A 24,633-nucleotide genomic window follows, 5' to 3' on the forward strand; every position below is an offset into this window, starting at 1 on the left:
AGCAATACTGCCACATATTCCTCCGTTTTTAAATGTGAGCTGGTATAAGATTATAGTTTTGCATGAGTATGTTCAAATTCTAGAGCTGTGAGCCCAGCGTTAGATGAGCAGTCGTAGTCGAGATGTAATGCTAAACGCTATCCCTCTGTCTCTGCAGACACGTCCATTATGTTGTTACCCTTGTTGATGTTTAATAAGAAGCAAATAAATTGGGGTCACCTTTGGTCTCCTGCTCTGGTGACAATGGTGGGAGAGCCTTCGAAGTGTTGGGACACCGCGCCGCCGATCGTATGGAAGTTGTTGGAAAGGTGGTCAAGATTGTCCGAGCTCAGGACATTGAAGGGAAAAAAATGAGGCATGAGATTTGTGAAACTTTGCTTAAAAAGTCAGAACTGTGCAAAACTGACTTTTTACATGTTTTATAATCTTCAGTTTGGGTGTCTGCCGCTTTGTGGGATAAAAGAAACACCTTCTTAAACACTAGGCTGTTCCGTTCTGGGGGGGCTCAGGGAATAACCCTCCTCTGTCAAACCATCTCCCATGTATCCTCTTCCCCTCTTCTCTCACTCTAACTAACTTCAAGTCCTCTTTCACTCCATCCATGAACCTGCTCTCTGGTCTTCCTCGAGGCCTCCTGCCTGAGTTCCCACCTCAGCATCCTTCAACCCAGATATTCTATTCCACTCATATCCATGCTCCAAACTATCTCAGTTCAACTTTATCTCTAACATATGTTGTCCCTCAGATGGACTCATTTCTGATCACAGAATTTCATCACCACCTGCACCCTAAACCATAAACCCTGCTTGTGCTTTGCAAGATTTGAATGAAACTGACTTTGGCTTGTAGCACATAAAAACAATCCACGCATCCATCAGAAATATTCTCGTCAGTTATGAAACAGATGTTCCAGGCATTTAGGAAGTTCACCTGTGGTCATTACTGGTGTGGAAGTCGTCGGTGAAAATGTAGTGGAGGTTGTCGGAGCTGTAAGAATGATGATGAGATATTCATGTTGAGCATGTTGCCAAAAAATAATATTTCTTTGAATGATTTGAAGAGAAGGGAGATATTACAAGATGATGGCAAGCAGTTTCTTAGGGGTCTTAGGACAATTTAGGTAAGTAGTCCCTCAGAATTTTACAATATTCTGTACCTGCAGTAGATGGTGTTGTTGTTATTGTTGTTGGTGGGGGTGGTGTCGTTGTTGTTGGTGTCATCGTTGTTATTTCTGGTGTGGGAGTTGTGGGTGAAATGGTGGTCGGGGTTGGCAGCGCTGAGGATTACAGATTGAACATGGTAGGGTGGAGGGATTAGCAATAATATAGCTATATACCGATGGCTGGAATGCAAAACCTCCTATCTGCAAATTTTTCGATTTTGGGTTTTTGCATTGAATGGTGAGAAATGGGACGGCTCCAACTTTTCAGTCTATCTGCAAGATAATCCTGCCCTTACTTTGACATAAATGTCACATGACAAAACACCAATGTGCACAATGAAGCAGAAAAAATTAGGAAAAAAACACTTATGTGCATTGTCAGTGGTAAAAATACATGATATGTATTTTTAAATTATAACATAGAAATATAGTCTCAACAATAGAATATTCTTGAATATCTTTAGCAAAGACAGTACTATAATCAAATGAAACATTTTTTTCGTTTCCTGAAAAAAGTGTTTTGTTTTTTTTCAGATAGGAGGTTTTACATTCCAGCTTTTGATATATTGATGAAGGCAGTTCAGTTGCTGTGTATATTCCTTGTTTTCCTGTAATTGCAAGGAAATAGCTCCCATTGTAAAAGCGTCTGAGAACAGGAAGTTGTTTTGTGCCTTCAAGAGGTTATTTGCATGCGAAGCCAGACCAGATGGTTTATAGAGGAATTTGTCCTGCGACAGTCAGTTTGTCGTCTGTTTTTCGGTCGAAACCCACCTTCACTCACAATGACCGATAACTCTCTGAAGTTAGTGGAGGACTGCGGTTGGCCGTAACCACAGTGGTAACGCCCCGTGTCTGACATCTTTAGGTTGCTGATGGTAATGTACAGGCCAAACACAGAGTCAGCTTTGTATTCCAGGCTGTATCTGCCGCGACGAGCCCAGTTGTCCTCCATTTCAAGCAGAATGTCTTCTGCAGTTTCACATTTGTTTCGGCAGAAGAACTTCTTCTTCTGGTCACCCTTTGTGCATGGGATTGTGATGTTTTCACCTTCGGTATTAGTTGGGACGAACCTGTTCTTTTCCTGCAGGACTGGAAATCAGAGACACCGGATACTCAAGCATCACAAGTTAGGACAGACAAAACGACTAACCTTCATCGAGCTCCTTTCACCTGACCTTCCTTCTATTGTACGTGATTATATGTGTTTAATGTAATTACCACATCTTGTTGTCTTGAATAACATGTATCATTTCTGGGATCTCTAGAATCTTGTTTATCTGAAGTTTAAACAGCACAAGCTTTGAAGCTTGGTCTCCAATCAGGTTCCTGGACATCTGCTCAGACAGATGATGAACAAGCTGGGGTTGCTGTGTTTTTGAGCGAGGCTGTTTCCTGAAAGGTGGAAGTGATTTGAGCTCATTGATGATGCTGGTTCTGTGCCCAAGCAGGTAAACTGCCTGATCCTGGGGAGCATTTCAAGTGCAGCACACGGCTGACTAGATGTTCAAGCGGCAAGATACTGGAAGAACTCTACAGATACAACACGAGCATAACATACATGCATAACAGGAGGCGGCGTGTGAATGAGCAGGAAACCTGAGGAAAGTTCCAGTCCAAACAGACGATAGAAAGTTTGCTTCAAGAGCTGGAACTGATTGTAGATAAACTGCAGCCCAGAAATGGGTGCACTTCAGGCGCGGTGGGTAGAACTTTTAAGATAGTATTCTTTTTCCGCTTGTGTGACAGTAAATCATAAGAGCAGCTACAGAACAATGGGGATGCTGGCAGATGGGATACAAGCTCAAATATAATCTATAAATTTACATGTTTTTAGAAAATGAATTACCTTCAGAAAGTTAATAATCATTGGTTTGTTCATTTTTTCCCCTTCCCTAATTCACACTATGAATATTCCCTTTGCTTTTGGAAAAAACTGTCTTCAAGAGAAAAAAATACAAATTTCTTTTTTTTCCTTTTCAGAAAATATTTTGCTCCTAAAAATGTGCAAGAGTGTGCAATGTGCAACTCAGCATTGCTGAAATGCGTCTGACAGAAGACGGACTCTGTCATGTCATATTTTGATCACGTTTACAATCCAACCAGGAGGGAAATCACGGGAAACCTACCTTAGATTGGTTCTTGCTGTTTTATTTTTTTTACAAACACAATCATATATAGTATGAGGGTAGAAAACATCTGTTGACCACTGAAAGAACAGAAAATTTACAGATCAAGCTGAAATATTTCAGGCAAATACTCACGGTCAGTGACTTTGACTCCGAACTCAGTGTTTTCCAGTGGACCGGAGGTCTCGCCCAGCGCGCAGATGTATTTACCAGAGTCAGAGTCAATCATCCCAGTGATGGTAACATCCAGGACGTCCATATTTTTGACACTGTCCAGTCTGTATTCAACATTGAATCTGCCATTTTTGGCGCTCTGCCGCTTGGTTTTGACCAGGATGTTTTCCCCCTCACAGGTTTCTCGACAGAAGAACTTGGTGGAATATACTTTGGTGAAGTAACACTCTATAGTTCCTTTTCCTCCCAAGGGTCCGGCATAGATGTTAAATTTTGCATCTACCAGGCTGAAGTTCCCATGGTACAGTGCTGTAAAGCAATAATATGTCGTATAATTCTACAGTAACAATATATTTGTAATATATACTTACAACAATTCTCTAAAATATACAGTAAATCAAATAAATCCAATACTTTTAACTGTTTTTTAATGCCTCAAGTAATGGTTTTACCGTACCAACGTATAAGAATCCTTAACAGTGAATAGAAAACCAAAAGTCAGGAATCTTTCTGTGACAAAGATGCAGTTTGAGGATATTTTTTTTCTCTGATATGTTTTGTTTTCAGTTTCTTTTCGGCTTGATAGTTTTCTGTCCTATAACCTACTAAAATAAAGAAAAAAAACAAAAAATTATAATTTTGCCAATTGGATTTATTTTAAATTATTCTATAGTGCAATATACAAAATGAGCTTCCTTGATTCGAGCGTCATCTCTCACCTGAGATGAGGCAGAAGAAAAGAACCTGGTGGATTTTCATCATTAATTTTTGTCCCGCTGTCCTCTGGCCCAGCATCCTTTCCGTTCCACCTGATGATCCGCCAGTAAAGCAGAGAAACTGAATATCTGAGAAGTTTTTCTCTTCCCACCGCTTTTGGTTTCACTTTTGTGATTAGGTCGAAGACTTCAGAAGACGTCGATGTTATCAGCTTGGGGTCCTCGGACTGTGGGCTGGACTTCAGCGCTGCTGGGCGGTCAGAAGAAATTCAAGCTGCTTCTGACAACATTCTGTTGTTTTTTTTATTTTGTTTGTTTTATAATTAAGATTGCACATCATTTTCTTGTCAGAACAAAATGTGCATGAGCAGGCTGCTGTTCAAGTCTGCTGTGATTCTAGAGCGGAAGGGTGTTAAAAGCCATATGTCCGTCAACGCTTCGGGAAACGTGTACAGGACCAACTGCAAGGCAACTATAAAATCTGAGAAGAGTGAAAGACCGTATTAGAGCGCCTCCGTTGTCTAATCTCAACGGAGGTAAACTTCCATTTATGTAGCAGGCAAAGACAAAGTTGTTCCAGTCCACCGGTTGGGTCGTGATCCTCTGGGTAAAGGAGGTGCGACTCTGATTGGCTGCAGAAGCAAAATGCCATTACTGTTCCAGGCCATCGAACGAAATGTACAAATTTGACAAATCAGATATTCTCTGTACGCAATCTAGAAACCCACAACTGGAAAGCAGAGACTCGTGGGGTTGTCGATATATGTGTAAAGTCACGAGATCAAGTCCAACAACTCCACTAACCAGCACTGCTGTCTCAGAGCGGCACCTCTCGTGCTAACCTGGATATTTATATATCTATTTTTAGTCTTACTGAATTGAGCAGGGTTTAAGGCGTGATTAGACTGGACTCCTACGCACGGTGTGTGTGTGCGCGTGTGTGTGTGTGTGTGTGCATGTGTGCGTGCTTTTGGGAACCCCCTTTCAATAAGTGCCTCTAGCATCCTGTTGATAAAGTACTTGTTCTGAAGGAAGGAAATTGACTAGCGTGGTGCTATGTGAGAAAATGATGGATGAGTTCAAACCTTTATTTAACAAGCAACAACTGGCTGAACTTCCGGCTCTGCAGATTGATAACTTAAAAAGTGCATAATTTACACTTTAAGCCCTGAAGTCTGCTCCTCCTCGATGACTCAAATCGTCCGTGTCACATTTAATGACGCCAACTTGGTGGTAGGGATGTAGGACACCACGGTCAAGAACTTCACAAAGTGCTGTTTTGTAAAGTTTTGTAAAATAACACTTGGAAAAAGAGCGCAAAAATTTGTTGCTGTGTCAAACTGCTGTTAAATACTGATGACGTTTAATATTCGACAGGTTCTCACTGTGCTTACAACAGCAGAAATTATTTTGGTTTTATTAAATCTTTACGAGACCTTAAGAAGACCTTGAAAGACTCTTGCGTCTTAGACGGGAGTCATGAGTAAACCCCTTCTGGGTTTTAATTTTCTGCGTTCCTGGCAAACGGAAGCCTCCGACTGGCTATTAGCTTTCTTTTCCGGGTGCCAAAATCAATCTTTACGGCATCCAGTCCCTGCAAGGAGGGGACTCGACGAACCCGTAAGCTCCAGAGTCCGACCTAACCATGTGTGAGATGGTTACGGTCAGCATTTTGTTCTTAGCCAGTGAGAGGTCAAAAAAGATGCTGTACCTTCCCTTCTGACTTGTGTTGTATTTCCAAACCAGAGCGTGTCCTTCACGTGGTGACTCGTAGTAGAACCTCCTGGCGTCAGATGGAGCAAACCCCAAAACGGCTACGAAATTCTGTCTTTCTTATCCCGAAAGATGGTGATACAGGTGTATCCGTTGAACACTGGATAAAACTAACCTTAGGGGTCGTGAAATACGGAAGAGCCTGGTTATCTTTCTGTCTGATTCAGTGAAATATTTATGACAACAGTACCGGGGTTTCAGAGGAGGATGTTTGGTAACCTTGAACGGTAAAATACACAGATTATTTTTATGGAGATATGAGGTTGGGCTAGTTGGGAAAAAAAAAATAGATGTGTATCGGAGAAATTACTTTTTTTAAGTTCAAATAAGCAATGAATTGCGTCGAAATGTTCCGCTCCAGATGTACTCATTTTGGAGGAAGCTTTATTTTAGTGTAACCATTATTTCGAATACTTTTGATGGAAAAATCTTGCTTTTCTGAATTTGCTATGTTCTTTCATTCGTGATCTATACCGCTTTTCTAGTACTCAGTGTCGTGGGAATCCCAGCCGAGATTGGACGAGAGGCAGCGTTCACCGGTTGCCAGTCGATCGCAGATCCATACATCCAAAAAGAAAAAAAAAGAAATTCCAGCGGATGTGTTTACCAACCAAGAAAATTGTCATTCGTCACCGTTTTACTTCATTTTAATTGAATTTTTTCCACCATTTATACACTTTGTTTTCACCACTAAAAATTGTCTTCACGGGGCTGCAAAGCCAACACTACTTCGGGTTTATATCCAATAATTCACAACCTTCCAGACATAATTCATGCATTTTGTTTTTTCGGTAGAAATATTTCCCGGTGGAGTGCAGCAGTGTCGGATCTTAGAAACGGCGCATCACCGACTCCGTTTTCATTTAATACTTTTTTTTTTTTTCCCCCAAGGACGCAGTGGGAATGTTCTTTTTGTGTCCCAAAGCTGACTAACAAAAGAACAGAAACGCCTGTTTACCTTGAGAAACCCCCCCTGGATGAAGGACGTCACCGGTTAAACTGGGGTCGTCAGAGTGGCGCTTTATGTTACTTTCGAACGTCCAATGCGTCATACTAACTAATCTAAAATGTTGGGCAAAATGACCGATTAGCACACTGTCAGAGCAGATTGGCTAATCTTTAAAACTGATTTATTATATCCAAACCTTGCTGATTCAAATGAGACCAAAGTATTCAGGCTACCATTTGTGATTTTTACTTTGGTGTACCTTTACTGAGTAGCAAAAACAGTAAATTAATACTCCATGGGTGTGTGGTTTCACCTCTTCTCCAAGATGGTAAAAGACATTTTACTGCAAAATACTAAATTCTTGTGCTGGTTCTGAGGGAGTTTGATCGTATCAGATGTGGTTTCAAGGATTGGGGGTTTAAATATCAGGGCAACGTCACTTGTGTGTGCTTCTAAAGAGCGTCTGCACGTCAAACATCTCTTTGATTCCCCCTTCAAATCTCTACTGACAAAGACGTCGGACCCGTGACCTTCAGGTGTTGGTCTTTTAAAGGGCAGCTGTGGTTTGGTCAAGCGTCTTTTATCGAAGGAAACCGAAGATACTGCATTCATTGTTGTTTTCTAATCACATTCATTTCGTGAGGTGGAGTAAGATCTGGCTCAGGGTTCCGCATTCGAGATCCGGGTTCCTGGTAAAACCAGGACCGGTCGTTTCACTCGGCATCTTCAGGCTTCGGGCTCATCCAGCTGTAGTTTTTGTTTTCACCCTTCCTCTCCTCGTTCCCTGTTTTCATAAACTCGGTTCCACCTTGAGCCACTGTTGGAGTCCGTAGGGTGTTCAGACCGTGGTGACGGAAAGCAGGGGGTTGTAGATCTTCTTCCCGTCGGGGGACCTGGACCCATGCGCCAGCAGCTCCTGGATGGTGATCCAGTTGTCCAGGATGCGGCGGTTCCGCCTCCGGGTGATTTTCTTGTGGCTCAGTGACAGGATGTTGTTGTCCTGCCGGGGTTGGCCCTGAGCACTCGGGGATGACCGCGGATCCTCAACCGATGACGAGGCATCCCTGGGAATCGAAACAAAATTTTCGTTATCCGTCGACGAACTCCGCCCCCCCCCCCCCCCCCCCCAAAAAACCCTTTGTTGAATCTGCAGTGTTCTGAAGCTGTCTTATTATGACTTTTTGAGTCTGGAAATTAAAATCAAACAGTATTTTGTTATTACTGAGTTCAAATGATTGCTAACACACTCCTGCAGGGTTTTAGCTGCAGGGTGAATCCTTGAATGAACCAATGGGAGTGCTGGAGTTCATCTGGCTGCTGAAGATGGTAGTGAAACAGTAACGCCCTCGCTAACATTCACAGAACAGTGCAACTTTCTCAGAGCGTTTAGTGCTTTGCCACAAGTTGGGATTTTGTTAAGCTGGGAGGGAGTGTAGTGGGGAACATGTACAAATGCTTGTCATGACGCTATACATCAGGCGTGGGCAAACTTTTTGGCTCAGGGGTTCGCATTGACTTTTAAAATTTGACAGACGGGCTGGGTCAGCCCACGTTACGATACATATAAAAAAAAATGTAAAAAAAATTTGTTATCATATCAGACTGGTCTGACATTTATCCGAACTTTGTCTGACATTTGCTTTGAAAATAGAACCAGCTTGATTTTTTTATGGCGTTTGCTTGCATTTCATGCACAAACCGTTTTTTTTTTCCCTTGAAGCTTCACATCCAGTTCATTCATGTGTGTCAGTATGTCCACAGTAAAGGCTAAATCACAAAGCTAATTGTTGTCATTTAGCTCAGCAAAATTTCATTGATCCAATCATTCAATCATTCACATCAAGTATGAATTCTGTTCAAATCTTTGGCGGGCCGAATTAAAAAGACCAACGGGCCGGATGTGGCCCGCGGGCCGTAGTTTGCCCACCCCTGCTATACATAGTGTAGCATTGTAGCACCTGTCTCCCTTCAGGTAGTCCAGGCGGCTCTGCATCATGAACTCTCTCCTGCGTCTGTATTCCCTGGCTCTCAGCAGCTGCTGCTTCCTCTCCTCTTTGCTCCAGTATCGTCCCTGCCGGAGACAACGGGAGAAATGACAAAAACGTACAAAGACGCCGGCACCGGTCTGGTCGACGAGTCAGTCGGGCTCCACCTGTTTCATCTCGCTGGCTGCGTCGTCGTCCGTCGTCATACCGCTGCGTTCCTCCCTGATCTTTATGGCGCGGGCCTTTAGCAGGCGGTCCCTCACCGGACGCTTGGCCACATATCGAGTGCCGTCACTACGGATTTTCACCTGAACATACAGAGGAGGGTTTACTTACCCTAAAAGGCCGCCCAGACCCTTCTAAACAGGGTTTGGAGTTGGAAGAAGTAAGGAAGGACAAGACTACAATTGCGAATACGAGCATAAAACTCTTGAGCTTGAGTTGCTCGGTGAAGGGGAGAAGGCCAAGTTTAAATGTTTCGATGAAAAAGTGTTAAATGACGCTCCTCACCCTTTCATTCTGACGTCAACATAAAATTGTGTATTTGGTGCACTTAGACAGCTTCCTCTTGTGCATGAGAAAAATGATGGTTTATTATTAGCTTTGCAACATTGTCTATTGTTTCAAGGCCAAGTTAGGGGTAATTCTTAGATTAGGGCAGTTCCTCCCAAATAGTGGGTCCCCCCAGGGGGGCACGGTTCAATGCCAGGGGGGCTGTGTAACCCTGGGGAACATGCTTTTTTATTTATGCCGTACTAGAATAAAGTGCAATTGCACATCCAATACAGTAGTTGGCAGCGACGCTCTCATTGTCAGAGTGTGAGTTGGGAGTATTAGCTCTAAGGTGTAGGTTGTTTTTTGCACCGAGAAGGCGATATGAGGTGCGGTAAACAAACACTCAAGGGATGAAAAGAAAGGCGTAGAGAGACGAAGATACTGACACAAAAGAAAGTCACCTAAAAGCAAAGACGAGGAAATATGACGAAGCGTACGTAGCGCTTGGCTTCACTGTGACTACAGTGGGAGACGAGGAAAGACCGGTGTATTTACTGTGTCTGTTACGGACTAAAAACAATGTTAATAAAGTTATTCTTTGTCGTAAGTTGAACTATATTTCTTTCTTTTTTGTTTTCTTCAATGTTAATAAGGATATAATTTTGTGCAGATGGGTACTTATAACAATTTTACAGACAAATTATTTATAATTGCGGCGGAGAGTGGGGGCGTGCGAATTCTTTTCTTCTTGCTAGGGGGGGGCGTAACAGAAAATAATTGAGAAGCACTGGATCAGGGTCTCTCACGTTGACTCGGGCTGGTTTACCTTCCACTCCATGCGTTGCAGTGACGCGGTCGGTGACGAGTGCGTCATTCCCAGCGGTAAGGCCATTCCCAGCCTCGAGACCGTGTTGTGGTCCTCCAGGCCACAGGGGGCGCTGTTCACGCTCCTGGGGCTGGCGGGCCCACTGCTCCCGGTGCCCCTGCCCCTCTCCTCGCCCTCCCCCCGTCCTCGCTCCCTCACTCGTTCCAGCGGGTCCAGCAGCCCATCGGACGGCAGCGTCATGCAGCTCTGATAGCGCTCTATTGGTTTGCCGTGGTGCCGCCGGGTGAAGTAAGGGCTGGACTCCGCACTTCTACCTCCCAGCCTGATAGCCGTGCCGCCTGCAACAGCAAAATAACAATTCTGGCTATCAAAAGTGAAAGAGAAATGCGTATCAAACAAGCTGACAATTAGCTTAGCCCTCAAGTGCCTGGGTTATGACTCGGGGGGAAATACCTGGCATTGGATCAGCATTCAAAACACCATTTTTGATGACCAGGAAAATGTGCATCTTCCTGTATCAAGCACTCTTTAAACATTAATGTGTGAGCCAGGAGCCAATCCCTGTTGACGTTGGGGGTAGAGGTGGCGATGAACTTGGTCAAGTCAGCTGTGAATAATCACCCTCACCTTGACGCCTAAGGACAATTTGGGGTCTTGGATGAACCTGTTGACTGTTTTTAGACGGCGGGATTAAGACCGAAAACCCAGAGAACCTTGGCGCAACAACATGGAGAGCCCGGTGGACCGTCGGATCAGATCCGTCACCCTTCTTGCCGGGACGCGACCGTTGTCATCACGGTGACACCAGAGTTATGAAAAGTCATCCAATTCGTGTTACACACCTGTTCTAGAGCTGCGCACCCCGTCAGCACCCACTCTTCTGGAAGACTCCGCATCTCTGGACAGAGATCTTGAGGAAAACAGATCTAGATTAGTTTATTTTTAAGGCATTTAAATGGGTAGAAGTTTCCCAAGAAATCATATATTTACATTAACTTTAATAATCTGTTGGTTTTGCTTTCATAAGCAGTCAGAGTTAATCCAGAAAAAAAAGGATACTCTATGAATATTATAATAAAACCGTAAACAGTGGAAACCTGAACTTGGACGGCGTGGAAGGGGTGGAGTCGGAGCCGACGGCTGCCTCGTACTTCCTGCAGGAGTTTGGTGAGAAAGCGCAGCCGAGGTTCGAGTGACGCCGCTCCGGATCCCGATCGCGTCCGTGACGCCGCGGCATGAGGGGCGAGTTCAGAGGCGGGAGGCGACCCAGCGGGGGGAACGGAGGCGAGGACATCATCGCCATTTCCGCGCCCTCTTCCTCGAGGGGCGGGATCTGCTCGGTGCTGACCAATGGCGTGCTGCGGCAGCTCTCCCCGCCCGTGTTGTAGGCGCTCGTGCTGTCCTTGTCGTCCGAACGCTCGCGCTCTGGCAGCTCGTTGATAGCCGACAGCTCGTGGTGGTGAGGGTCGTCTTGGTCGTCGTCGTTGTCGTCGTCCAAACCTTTGGGCAGTGAATTCGTCACGGCTTAAAGTCAAGTTGTTTTATTTCAGTCTCTGAATTTCACCCAAGCTTCGCCGTGCCTCCCTGGCATGTAATTCATGCTTGGGAAAATAAATTATAAATATTTAATTGAAGTGTATTTCATTTGTGTTAATTCCTCTTTTTTTGACTTTTATTTCTAAGTTGGAAGATTATTGTGATCTTGAAATATTACATAAAATTAGATTTATTATTTTTCGCCGCTCAAAATAACGTCATACTCGCGGAAGCCGGTGTACCCGCCGGCCGGTGAAGTCCCGATTTTCAGATGCTGTGCGCAGAAGTTCAGGAGCAGAAGTCCCATAAACCAGGTGAAATAGATATTTATGAAGATATTTTGCAAATATTTATTTTTCATTGTTTACTGACACTTTTCCCGATTTATTTTTGAAATTCAGGTCAAGGCTCCGCAACACGCTCTGAAAGCCCAAAGCTCAAAATGAGTTCATTACATAAATAAAATTGATTTTTTTCCATAATACTTTGTGAATTTCAGAAGCAACACACTTTACACTTGTTTATACAAAGTGTAAAGGTAATAAAAAGCAATATATACAGTGGTACCTTTATTTTAGACGTCAAAAAGTAATTGCGGCTCCCAGCGTTTCCTTTTCCGAGGAAACCGGGTCCAGATGGCTCTTTGGGTGTTAAGGGTTGCCGACCCCCGATTCATACCATCTTGCGAATCGACGCATTGTGTAGTGTCGTGGTTGCCATGGTTACCTGCTCCTGGAGGCCCCGGGCGGCCCGCCGCGGCCTCCTCCTCCATCATCCAAGCCTTCAGACAACGTTCCCGGAGCTGCTGCATCTTCTGGGCCCGCAGGATGTTGCGGCACTTGAATTCCAGGTGTCGCAGCTCCTCCTCGAGCAGCGCCATCTCGTGCTCGCTCACGGTTTCCGTGCAGGTCACGTCGGCGGCAGAAGAAGAGGAGGGAGCGTCCTCTTCGCCTCCGTCCCCCTCCTCCTGTCCGCGCTCCGCAGTCTTTTCTTTCTGCTGCCTCTCGATGTGCCTCTCGTACTGAACCTTGATCTCCAGCAGCTCCTGGTATCGCTGGCACTCCTCCTCCGTCAGGCCGGGCATCATCATCATCACCGTCAGGGGGTGCTGGTGGTGGTAGGCCTGCAGGTCAAAGGTCAGGCAGAAGGTTGTTTTTTTTTTTTTGGAAAACAACGGGGCGTGATTTATTATCGATTATTATTTTTACCTTATGATGGTGGTTAAACGCCGCACCACCTTCCCCCACCCACTCCGATCCAGGAAGGGAGTCGGTACTGAGCTGGAGGTCTCGCAGGTGGATGATGGGAGGGGGGGTGTCTCCCTTGATGTGTCCAGGACTGGGGCTGGGCCTGGGGCTCGGGCAGAGGCCCGGACTGGGCCGGGGACTGGGCCTGGGGTCAGGGAACCGGCAACAATCCAAGACATTAGCGATGAGCTACAATCTGGTACAAACATCTCTGCTTCTGTGCTTAATGACAGGCTATGCAGTGTGTGTGTGTGTGTACGTTTGTGTATGTCTTTGTCAAAAAAAAAACAAAAACCCAAGCTTACTGTTCTGTATATTTCCTGTGCATTGTGTATTTGCAAGTGTTATTTGCAGTCCCTATGTCCTCTATTGTAAGTCGCTTTGGATAAAAGCGTCTGTCAAATGTAATGTAATGTAATTGTGCACTGTCCTAATAAACTTGAAAAAGATCCAAAATGAAGGTTATGTTAAGACTGATTTTCCCTATCTGTCCTCCACCCGAACCCCTCCTTCGCTCGCTGTCGACCCGACTAGCGTCTGCTCTGATGGATGTGCAGCTAATTTCTGGCACGTTTAAAATGATTCTTAGTTAGCAGAAATGTAAACCGACCTTCTGGGCCGCCGTTGGTGGCTAATTCGCGATTGATCCGAAACATATGAGCGACACATATACTTTAAAAGTCATCTAGTGACCGAGTCATACCGCTAGTTAATCCTACCTAGGACTGGGTCCTGCTCTGAACTTCCTGGTGCTGCCCGGGGTGTTGGTGGTATTGGTGTTGCAGGCGCTGGTCTGCTCGCCGAGCAGGTCGTGTTCGGAGGACTCCTCGTAGCGGGTGCTGTCGTCGGTCCGCCCGACGCCGCTGTCCAGCTCCTGGCTGTTGGACAGCAGCGGTGCCAAGTTGAGCAGAGGGGGAAGGGGGACGGGCGGCTCCCCCTCGTCCCTCTCCCCTTTATCCCCTTCTTCTTCATCCTCGTCCTCCTCCACGTTGGGCCCTTCATCTTGTCCTCCAGCGAGGCCTACACCTCCTCCTCCTCCTCCATGGAGGAGGCGGTAATACCCCGCCAGGTGAGAGGAGGTGATGGAGCAGGAAGATACTCGATGGTTGGCGTGGTAACAGTTTTCTTCTAGGCTCAGGATCATGTCATCTTCTGGGTCCGCTGGGTTTTCCTCCTGAAACAGGGAAGAGACATTCAAAAAGTCATCAAAATCCAAGCCGGGATTCACAGGAGAGGCCAGATTGCGGTATTACAAGTGTGCCCGGGCTGTCGGACGACACAAAAATGATCCATATCTGATGTCAGTGTTTATACTTTGTCTGAAATCTCACGTCTCAAGGACGAAGGCTCCTTTCGCATATTCCCGGGTGGGAACCGGTCCCGAGTCGGATCTGAGACCATCTGGCTGCCACTTCGCGTCAATCCGCGGTTCCCGCTGGAGGAGACGGTGACCTCGTCTCATGGAAACCTCTAAACTACCAGACAGGTTTATGTCAAACTACGACACACACCTGTGTGTGTAACCTTGAGAAAATAAACTGGGATAAATACCCCTTCTCTATCATCCCTTCATCCCTGCTGCTCAGTTTATCTTATCAACCGCTCCAGTGCACACCAGTGTATTTTTGGATTTATTTCTCTGTCGCTTTCAATGGAAAAACATTGGGACTTCAGGATGGCAGATATTTTCCCAAAGATCGACCAAAGGATCAGCAGGAAACATGATTTCAGCGAAATCCAATACATTTTTGTGAAATTTTGTCTTAAATTCAAATCCGTCCATTCATAAGAATGGATGTTTGCATCTCCAAGTGTCAATAGAAGGTGTCTTTCGGACGCTGGCCGGTGTTTAAAACGTCTTCTCGAGCGGGAAAACGATCGGGAGGTCTTTTGAGCGTTTTCTGTGCGCTGCGCCTCTATTGGCTGCGGAGCGGCTCATCTGTAACACCCTCGCAGGAGTGCACGCTATACGGCAGACTCATCATCCGCCGGCCATGATTGAATCGTCTGTCACGCCGTTCCTCCTCTGTCAGCGGTTGTGGTTTCGCTCAAACACTCAAACATTTGTCACCGCTCCGTGTGTGTGTGTGTGTGTGTGTGTGTGTGTCTCAGTATGTCCGATGAGGCGACAGGAAGTTCATACCTGACAGATGTTTGTGTCTTTGAAAGAGAAAACCGGGAGAAAAAAAAAAAAAATCCCGGTCGGATTAGATGAAGGCGGACGCTCGGTCGCTATGACGACACCTGAAGAAGTCACCGAACCTTTCGGTGAATGCTTTCGTTTTGAGGAGGCTTATTACCTTCCTTATTTGCTTCCTTTCCTATTTCCTTCAGCTGTACTTCCTGTCTCGGTTGGCTCCACCTTCCAGTTCGGCCCAACCTTCTGCAGCCACCATTTTTTCAACCCGTCGACAAGCTTGGTTCTGAAGTCCGGCTTGCAGGAACATGGGGTTACCAGGAGGAAAAAAGGCTAAGGGGTCGGAGCGAATCGGTCCTGGAGGCGGTAAATCTGAACTGAACCGCGTGTCCGGCTGTCGGACTGCCGCTGACAGACGAGGGCGGAAATCAAAGGTGAGAAGGAAAGTGGGACTGAAGCTTTATCAATGTCCAGTTGAAAAGTGGGTTAGCGAACGGGGTCGCGCATTGAAGCTGTGAGAGCGGAAGATGAAGGAGGATTCTGTTTTCGCCTTACCATTCACAGTTCTATTTGTTATTCTGCTTAAAATCCAAAATCTTTGTATTCTGGAGATACATCTTATTACAGCGGTCTCTGACTGCAGACTAAACGAGGGGGTCGGCGAAAGTAAACACCAGGGTTTAACCCTCATATTATGTTAAGGGTCAATTTGACCCATTGGGTCAATGGGTGAATTGGGTCAAATTGACCCTTAACATAATATGAGTGTTAAAAAGTCTTTAACAGCAGTGAAAGAGAAAATCATTTTGCTGCTTGACAATTTCATGCTGACAGGGTTCTCTCTGGTTCCGTCTTCCTCTCACAGCGAGTAAAGGCAACGGAGTGGTAAATTGTCCGCAAGAGCTGATGACAGAGTGAATGGTTGGACGTCTGCTTCTGACATCTTTCAAGATTTTCCCAGATGATAAGGGATATAGACCATGAAGGGTATCTTAAATGAAAACTAGATTCTATTCACTTTATCTGGCTTTTTTTTTTTTTTTTTTTTTTTTTTTTTGTACAGTGAGAGACAGAATCACCTCGATATCAGGCCGGGCCAACAGCAGGGAGAAGTTGATGCTGTCCTCTCGGGTCAAGATGGCCACCGCTTCCTCCCTGTTCTGAATGTCCACCCCGTTAATCTGCACACAAGATTCACAGAACAAACGGCAGGGTTACAAAACACGCAATGATTCTCCAGTTTTATCTGACATTAGGAAACGTCGGTGTGTCGCAGTGTCCAATGCCTTGTGTGCCTCTGGCCACCAGGGAAAAACATCCCCAAATAGTGATTATAGATTGAAATTTGACTGACATCTGATCACACAGAAAGGTTTGGGATCAATATTCACAAACCCAATTTTGTTACCGATGTCTCAATCAAATTACGAATACACAACTTTCCAGACAAATTGGTTTATGGGGATGTCTACGAACAAAAAAACAAACTAATTGCTAACAGGCCGCTAACCGCTAGCTGGGATAGGTATTAGCACGTCAGTGGGGCTGCACTTGTCCAAACACCCCAGCCGAACTCTACATCGGTTCGCCTGTGGCTCAGTTCGAGATGGCGTCGCTCCCATCGGATGGTTGGTGGTCCGATCCTGGGCGACCTCTCACAAGGCACTGAACCCTGAGTTTCTCCCGGGTGGCCTGGTTAGCACCTTGCATGGCAGCTCTGCCGCCATCTTTGTGCGAATGGGCTAAAGGATGTACAGGGCTTTGAAACCGCAGAGTTTAAACGGCACGATACAAGTCTAGACCAGTTTTTGTGCTTCTTTTTTTTGAGCTCCGTCATGAAAGTCATGAAAACCAGGTTATAGATAGAGATAAAGAGATAGAGACGTTAGCGTAGCGTGGAGAAGCCAGCGCTAGCTTTGTAGGACAGGACAGTGAGATCAGCACAACTTTCCAGGCCAGCAGAAGAGCAGGACTGAGAACACTTCCACTTTTCCGCATCAACCACGCCCACCGTACATTTCCGACTCATAACAAGATAGTCGTCGGACACAGGAAAAAAACTTTCTTTCAGAAAAGTGAAGTCACTGTGTTCTCTCCGGACACATTTCCCCTTTCTTGAGGAGTATGTACGGCCTGTTATCCATCAATGACCTCTTTAGCATCCACAACGGCTGTCATGGGAACCGCTGATGACGTCACCCCCCCCCCGCCTCAACTCACAGACCCAGTAACCATAGCGATGGCAACAGCTGCCACTCTATTCTAATCACATTTGCACCTTTTACTTTGCGGGTATTGCAATGGGACGATAACGAGACAGGAGATGTCAGAGAGGTCCATCTCTTGCTCGGAGGAGCTGGTGAGAGTCCATCCATCTCCTGTCGTCTCAGCCTAAAGACCTGCACTAAATACCACCTTTCCTTCAGAGGAAAACCCTTGTGGACGTGTGAGGAAAAAAAAAAAAAAAAAGAAGAAAAAAGCCGACCTTTCAAAGTGATGCTGTTTTCGCAAATCAGACATCTTCATACGGGAACAGTTGGCTTTATTTAACCGTGTCAATTACTTAGCGATATTAACATGATGACTGATCACCCAGAAAAACCTCAGCAGCATTTTTGGTTTGGTGTGGGTAGTTAACAGGGTTAAGGTGTCAGATGTAAGATAAGATAAGATAAGATAAGATAAGATAAGATAAGATAAGATAAGATAAGATAAGATAAGATAAGAACAACTTTATTAATCCCGTAGGAAATTGTTGTGCCAGAGTTACAGAAAATATAACAGTAATAAATAATAAAAAGAAAAGGCAGAATTAGAAATAAAAATAAACTATAAACTATAAAGTGTCTCAGTGAAACTATAAAGTGTCTTAGTAAACAAGTGATAAAACTATAAGTGTCTTAGTAACAAGTGAGGTAAGGAGTGCACAATAGTATGATAAGGAAAAATTGTAGTGTAGCTGTTATGAAATGAAATATTGCACAGTTCTGAATATTGCACAGTGAAATGAAATATTGCACAGTTTTTTGTTTTTTTTAGGTTAAAGATAGGTTTTTATGGTTTTTATGTAGTGTCAGTGTCCTAAAGTGAGGACCTTGTAATCAGCAGGATTGCAGCCATTCCCGAACCTACCATAACTATTCAACTAGAATGGTGAAAAACTGTCGCTATTATCCATTGTTGTTTTGACATTAATGATGTCATTAGCTTCATGCGTGCTAAGATGCTCATAGTTGCGCTGAAGCGGAGCCTGTACGTCCTCATACGAGGTCTCGGGCTTGTGAGAGTTTGATCAAACATCTGTTGTCTGCTCAAGGTCCTGGTAGGAAGCAGGTCTCCTCCGGACTCCGGGCTGCAGGAACCAGATCTTTACGAAGCCCAGAGGTGGTCTCTGCGGAGGTGAACGCGATCTCTACTGCTCTCCGAGGACACAACACCTACGCCTCCGTCTGTCTATTAATAGAACCTGTAACTGGGCTGCTGCGATTGGACCGCAACGTCCCGAAGGGTCCAGGTATGAATCTCACAGTTCTGTCAGATTTTTTTTTTTCGTGGATCCTATGTATGTGTGTGTGTGTGTGTGTGTGTGTGTGTCCATCACCTGCAGGATCCGATCCCCCGCTCTGATGCGTCCGTTTTTGGCCGCTATGCTGTTTGGATTCACCTGAGGGTTCGAAACAGAAAAATTGAAAGAGACAACAACAACATCGTTAATTTCATGTCTTTGTTTTGTCAGAAAAGGAGACAAAAGGGCTCGTCCGGGTCCGGAGGGCCGGTTGGTTTCCATGGCAACCACCCGTGCGTTTCACTCCTGAGCCAAGTATTGATAGATGGTATAAATAAACGGGGTCATTTCAAAAATAATGATTTTAAAAAGAAAAAAAAAAAAAAAACACAAAGGAGATTCCCTGCACCTAAAAGCATTCTGGGTAACGCTTAATAGAATTTGAAACTATTGAGAAGCACTCTAATAAAATAAGAAAAAAGACATGATCATACAGTCAGGTCTGGGTGTTTTCTGGACACACCTCACCCACGTAGATCCCCAGGTCCTCCTCCTCGTCCGTCCGGTAGCAAACCGTCAGGCCCAGCTTCTCCTGCTGGCTGGACTTGTAGAGCTCCACCTCCTGGAGAGACAGCAGACTGCAGGTTACGCATCACTTGAACCCAGTTTTAGCATTGCTAACGCGTCAATGATGTTCACTGAAAATAATTTTTTTGCACTGTTTTATGATATTTCGTCATTGATATTTTGTAATTGACTCCTTAATCAGAAAAGTTATCTTCCTGATACTGGTTCATATTTGTTTACTAGTAAATCTCACCTCGTACTCCAGCTGGTCCTGTCGGTCCACCTCGTGCTTGGACACGTCCAGGTAGTCGTCGGGGTCGTTGTACTCCAGCACGCAGCTGCGGGAGAGAAATCGGTCGTCAAAGAAAGCGGCGGCGCCTGGGGTCGCGGCGACATGCTAGGGGGCGGCGGGACGTACTAGTGTTCGGCGGCGTGCGGCCCCGTCAGGTGAGGGGGCGGCGGGGAGGGGGCCGGCGGCGGCGGCGGCGGCGGGGAGTGGTGGTGGAGATGGTGGCCCCTGCTCCTGGCGGCCGCCACCATGCTCTGGAAGCTGATGTCCGTCTGCGTGGCGTTGTCAACACAGTCCGGGATGGTTACCATGGCGATGGAGGAGATGGAGGTGCTGCTGGTGCCGTGTCCGCTGCACACCAGTGTGCCTGGGGGGGGGGGGAGGAAGAGCGGCGGGGTTAATCGGCCTCCGTCTTCCTCAGTTGACCTCAACACCCCGATATCTGGGTTCTTTTCAAATAGAGCCGGACGACGGGTGGAACCCATGATTGATTTTTTTTCTCTCCCCCAAATAATGCTTTGGGTTTTTCCAGCGTTATAATGCTCTCCCTAAGAATGACCACCGGGGGGCTCCGTCACCCCCTCACGCCCCGACCTAAAATGGCTTTCCGGTTACACCCGGTTCCCTGAAAACGTCCCCGGGGTGTCGGGCATTCTTCAAGCCCAGTGCACGTCTGCGCTTCGGGCCCCACCTTTCCTCCGGTGGCTCCTGCGGTGGGGTCCGGGGGGGTGAAGGGTCTCCGGGTGGTGCTGAGGCCGGTCCAGAGGGGGCTGGGACGCCCGCCGCCCTCTCACCTGGAGGACGAGGTGAACAAAAAAAAATAGGCTTTTCACCTCTTGAGGCAATCTTTCAGCATCTGCTTTGCCATATCTGTCTATCCATCCATCCAAAAAAATTAAATCAAAAAAATTAAATTGATTTTACACTGGCTGAAGGATCGAAGTACTCTGTACAGTAGTTATTTTTTGATAAGTACATCGAGCCTTATGTGACGCCCCTTCTGCTGGAACCAGCGGGCTCGCCTGGTTGCCATGGAAACACCATTAAACAAACATGCCAACGGCAAATTAGCGTCAGCCAGAGGAGCGAGAGATTATTATCGCTACCCAGTTAGAATGACATTTAAACAATGAAGTGAGTTTGTAAATAGGAAATAAATATCTACTTTGAATAATGTTTTAATTAAAATGTAGGCAAAAATGAATTCAATCAACTGTTTTAATCAATATTATTAATCGTTTAATTACTGAACAAGTCATTTAAAATATGAAGCTTCAATAGTAATTAAGAATGCCTTTTTATAGTAATGGCTAAAAAGTATTTTTAGATGTTTAAATCAGTAAAAATAACCATAGTCTTCAGCATGTAAATACACATCCCCATATGGGGACAATGGGCTAATGCTGGGATAACAGGAGGTTTTTATTTTAGCTCTTGCGCGTACTTCCGGGATGCAAAGAAATTAAATCAAAGTTGACACAAATCTGTATTTTTTCACCTTCTTTCAGAGGAGGGGGACTTATTAGAAAAGACTGATAGAGGGCAGGAGAGAAGGATTGAGAAGAGGAGACGACTGCTGAAGGATGAAATGTCCCACCTTCAGGTTCCCGTGCCGGTCCATCGGCCGCAGGGAGTTACTCCATCCTTTCTGCTAATGAGGGGCGGAGACGGAGATGGATGGTGTTTCCAGGGGAGATGGGGGAGGGAAGTGTGTGTGTGGGGGGGGGGGGAGGAGGAAACAAAGACATGAACTCAGTGGAAGCAGAAATCAGTTCATCAGAATGAACCTTTTAAAAAATCGTTACCTCCGTCCCTTTTCATGGTCGTTGTGGGCTGCTCTTTTTTTTTTTTTTTTTTTTTTTTTCTTGCCAGGAATTTTGTTCATTTTCATATAAATTCTCCTTAATTTCTATTTCTTTTTTAATTTATGTCTCGCAAGTATAAATTTACGGATTTCTGTGCCCATGATATGATTTTTTTGGGGGGGAGGGGAGGGGTTACTGGACTTTGATGGCTGCTTGTCTAACGGATCGTCAGAACACACACTGTGAGCACCTTTGGGCAGCAGTAACATGCAGTGTCTGTGTGTGTGTGTGTGTGTGTGTGTGTGTGTGTTTGCGCGCCATGTGTCTCCAGGCTCTTTGGACTCACTGATGACAGAGATGAGTACACAAAGGTCACCAACCAGAGAACCTTTAGTCTCCCTGAAGGACAGAGCAGGTGATGCATTGAGGGCAGAGTTTTAGCTGGGGTGTGTGTGTGTGTGTGTGTGTGTGTGTGTGTGTGTGTGTGTGTGTGATTGATTTTGGTGTCAGACACACATAAACACAAAGCTGTAACACTGTTCTCCTGCAGCTTTGTTTCCAAGCTGATTGCTATGCATCACATTGCCTCTGCAGTTGTGTGTGTGTGCGTGTGCGTGTGCGTGTGCGTGTGCGTGTGCGTGTGCGTGTGTCATGGTCAATACTCACTCAATAACCACAATCATCCAACAGGCCAGTTGTACTAATTGTATGTTTCATCTGCCATTAAACTGTTGCTGCTGAATGTTTCCACTCCGACAGGCAGCTTCATCAGGTCACGTCCTGCAGAATTCCAGCTGATTCCTGCAGAATTCCAGCTGATTCCTGCAGTATCTCAGCTGGATCTACCCAGAATCTTACCTATTTCATGCGGAATTCAAGATGGATTTTCGTAGATATCTAAAAATATGTCTTCCATTGCTTTTAATAATTGATTTTTGAATTTCTGATGATTTTTTTCATATTTTTAATTGATTCTCATAATTCAGGTCATTTTTAAATATTTTTATTTTTGGTTCATTTCTTGCAGATTTCCTACCCCCCCCCCCCCACCCCCCACCCCCCAAAAGACTCTGCCCCCCCAAAGTGACCTCTCGCAGCTTGCAACATTTTGTCGTTCTTTCCTTTAAAAAGAAAATGGATTCTCTCTTAATCAGTTCTCCGAGTCCTTTCTCCAACACCAAACCACATTATACAGCAAAGTGAAACCCAGCAGTATCATTGTGTATGTGTGAGAGAGACAGCTGCAGGTGTGTATGCGTGTGTGTAAGTGATATCTCCCCATTGACAGCGATGCAACATTAGCCCTGCAGAAATCACAGCTCTGTCGGGCGTGAAATTAGCGCGTGAAGGCGACGAAACAGCTGACTAGATCTTTCTCCCGCCGGCCAAAGCTCCGGCGGCTTTATGAGGCGACGGCGACCGATGGGACGCCTCAATTTCAATTCAGAGGCGCAAACACAGAAGAACCGCCGGGGCCGATCAAGACAGCGTCTCAAAGGCTGAAAACACATCTCTGCTGCGGGATCAGTAAATGAAGGCTTTTTCTTCCTGGTTTTAATTCCAGCCATCTATGTGGTTCCGACTGGATGGCGCAAGATCCGCAGGCCATTTTTTTTTTTTTTTTTTTTTTTTTTTAATTTCAAGCAACCAAATGAAGTCATGTGAGATTCCATGGGAAAACTAGAGGAGGCCACTGGCACTGATGGAGGAAGCTCGTGGGAGATTGTTTTGTTTTATGGACTTTTTGGATATTTCCGTTTTATTAGCTATTTCGGATAAGTACAAAAAAAGGGCATTCACTTGATCATGAGGTAATATGAGCAATACTAAATCATGGCGTAATAGTTACTCCAAGCTGTCAGTCTATATTTTGGGTTATTTACCCCTCTAACAAACCTTTGTAGTGTCATGAGTTAGCCACAGGCTAATGACAAAGTCCAACTGACCTCAACTTTTCAGGTGTCGTTTCCACTCACATGTTTTTGGCAAATCTTTCGGTGGGCTTGGGCCATCCACGCACACGAGAACGTCATCTGCAACGCGTGGGAATGCGAATCTCTGCGCACTAAGGTTGCCGCCAACTGCCGGGCGACCGTAAAAACGATGTGCGACACCTCACTCGGATGAATCTTTCAATGCGTCAGCAAAGTATGGATTTACTGCATCTCCTTGGAGTTGAGGGTCACGCCAAGCAATGACGCCATTGTCTCCACCGGCCCAGCATGTTTACTACAGCGCCTACCGTGTTTTCCACGTCACGCGCACGTGACATTTCCAAAAATGTCACGGTCTGCAAGAGCCGCTGTTGGAAAATGGCGACTGGTAAAAAAAAAAAAAAAATTGTGGTGCAAACGATACCTTGGAACAAGATCTTAATTATGTTTTCAATTAACATGCTTATAAAACTAAAATGAACCAAAAAAAATTGGCTTTCTTATTTGGGGATTAATAATCTCCCCTGTGGACGCCGGGTCGCTGCAAGTCACGGCTGCGACACGCCTTCATTGTGAGACTCCGTCTTGGCTTCCAGCCCGAAATACAGGATTATTCACTTCATGCCTGAAAAATCTTTTTTTTTTCTTCCAGGAGCCACTAAAGCTGCCGGACTCAACCCTGAAAATAACACGCTGATTTAAATCGGCTTTAACCACGCGGCGTGCCGTTCCATCGACCCTCCGGCACCCCGCCATGTCACCTGATCAGAAAGTCACGGACCGGCGTAACCGGTTGATTGTCGTCTCTCCTCCTCCCTTATTAACTATTTACAGATGCCATCAGCTCACACTTCCTCCGCATCCATCATGACACAAACACATTCACATTCAGGATATTTATCTCTCTCACACACACCCATGCAGAGTGAGGGTAGGCAGGGGGTAGATGGGACAATCTATTTTTCATTCCCATCATGCCGAGGGGGAAGCGGGAGATCTTATAATGTTCCAGAGGGAAGGGGGGAGGAGACGACGGCGGACTCATGAAATCTGAGGGAATAAGAGAAGGAGTAGGAGAAGAAGAGTTCAAATTTAACCCCCCTGAAAATAACCTGGAGGAAATTATCTAGTCACTGATTGAATTCACTCATAATGGTGTTTATAGATAAAGAATAGAAAAGAATAGTCAACAGGAAATTCAACTGAGTTTTCTTTTTTTCTCTTCTCCTGCAGTGAAATCCCTTTGAAATAGTTTCTTGTTTTTCTCATGTAGCATCTGAATTCTATTCATTTGGTGTCATTGGTTCACTCATTTGTTAATTTTCTTTAGCTCTCATCCCACTCATGGGGGTCACAGATGGGCGGAGACGGTCAATATTCAGCTATTTTACGAGAGAGGCGTGATTT

General features: G+C 45.4%; 1 protein-coding gene and 1 long non-coding RNA gene across 2 annotated transcripts in view; both read right to left on the reverse strand.

The window, feature by feature from the left end:
• Window positions 1-218: 218 nt before the first annotated feature.
• On the reverse strand, window positions 219-1,278 carry LOC147226973 (uncharacterized). The gene is made up of 3 exons (XR_015107085.1): window positions 1,157-1,278; window positions 931-987; window positions 219-327 (listed from the first exon to the last, which is right to left on the reverse strand). It is a non-coding gene; the product is annotated as an uncharacterized LOC147226973 (long non-coding RNA).
• Window positions 1,279-6,580: 5,302 nt separating this feature from the next.
• LOC147226974 (PDZ domain-containing protein 4-like) overlaps window positions 6,581-24,633 on the reverse strand; it is a 32,389-nt gene continuing 14,336 nt past the window's right edge. The window contains exons 2-17 of the mRNA XM_086159410.1: window positions 21,085-21,138; window positions 20,179-20,281; window positions 19,617-19,854; window positions 19,452-19,536; window positions 19,155-19,253; window positions 18,728-18,790; window positions 16,206-16,307; window positions 13,709-14,163; window positions 12,951-13,134; window positions 12,469-12,865; window positions 11,304-11,706; window positions 11,049-11,116; window positions 10,207-10,544; window positions 9,053-9,193; window positions 8,859-8,971; window positions 6,581-7,964 (exon numbers count right to left, since the gene is read on the reverse strand). Coding sequence (XP_086015536.1) covers window positions 7,739-7,964; window positions 8,859-8,971; window positions 9,053-9,193; window positions 10,207-10,544; window positions 11,049-11,116; window positions 11,304-11,706; window positions 12,469-12,865; window positions 12,951-13,134; window positions 13,709-14,163; window positions 16,206-16,307; window positions 18,728-18,790; window positions 19,155-19,253; window positions 19,452-19,536; window positions 19,617-19,854; window positions 20,179-20,281; window positions 21,085-21,138 — 3,069 coding nt within the window. The 3' untranslated portion in view covers window positions 6,581-7,738. The remainder of the gene's footprint in view (window positions 7,965-8,858; window positions 8,972-9,052; window positions 9,194-10,206; window positions 10,545-11,048; window positions 11,117-11,303; window positions 11,707-12,468; window positions 12,866-12,950; window positions 13,135-13,708; window positions 14,164-16,205; window positions 16,308-18,727; window positions 18,791-19,154; window positions 19,254-19,451; window positions 19,537-19,616; window positions 19,855-20,178; window positions 20,282-21,084; window positions 21,139-24,633) is intronic.

This window comes from Fistularia commersonii, chromosome 14 (genome assembly GCF_037954325.1).
Source record: "Fistularia commersonii isolate RoL2024-O1a breed Wild chromosome 14, RoL_Fcom_v1.0, whole genome shotgun sequence".
NCBI classification, from domain to species: domain Eukaryota; kingdom Metazoa; phylum Chordata; class Actinopteri; order Syngnathiformes; family Fistulariidae; genus Fistularia; species Fistularia commersonii.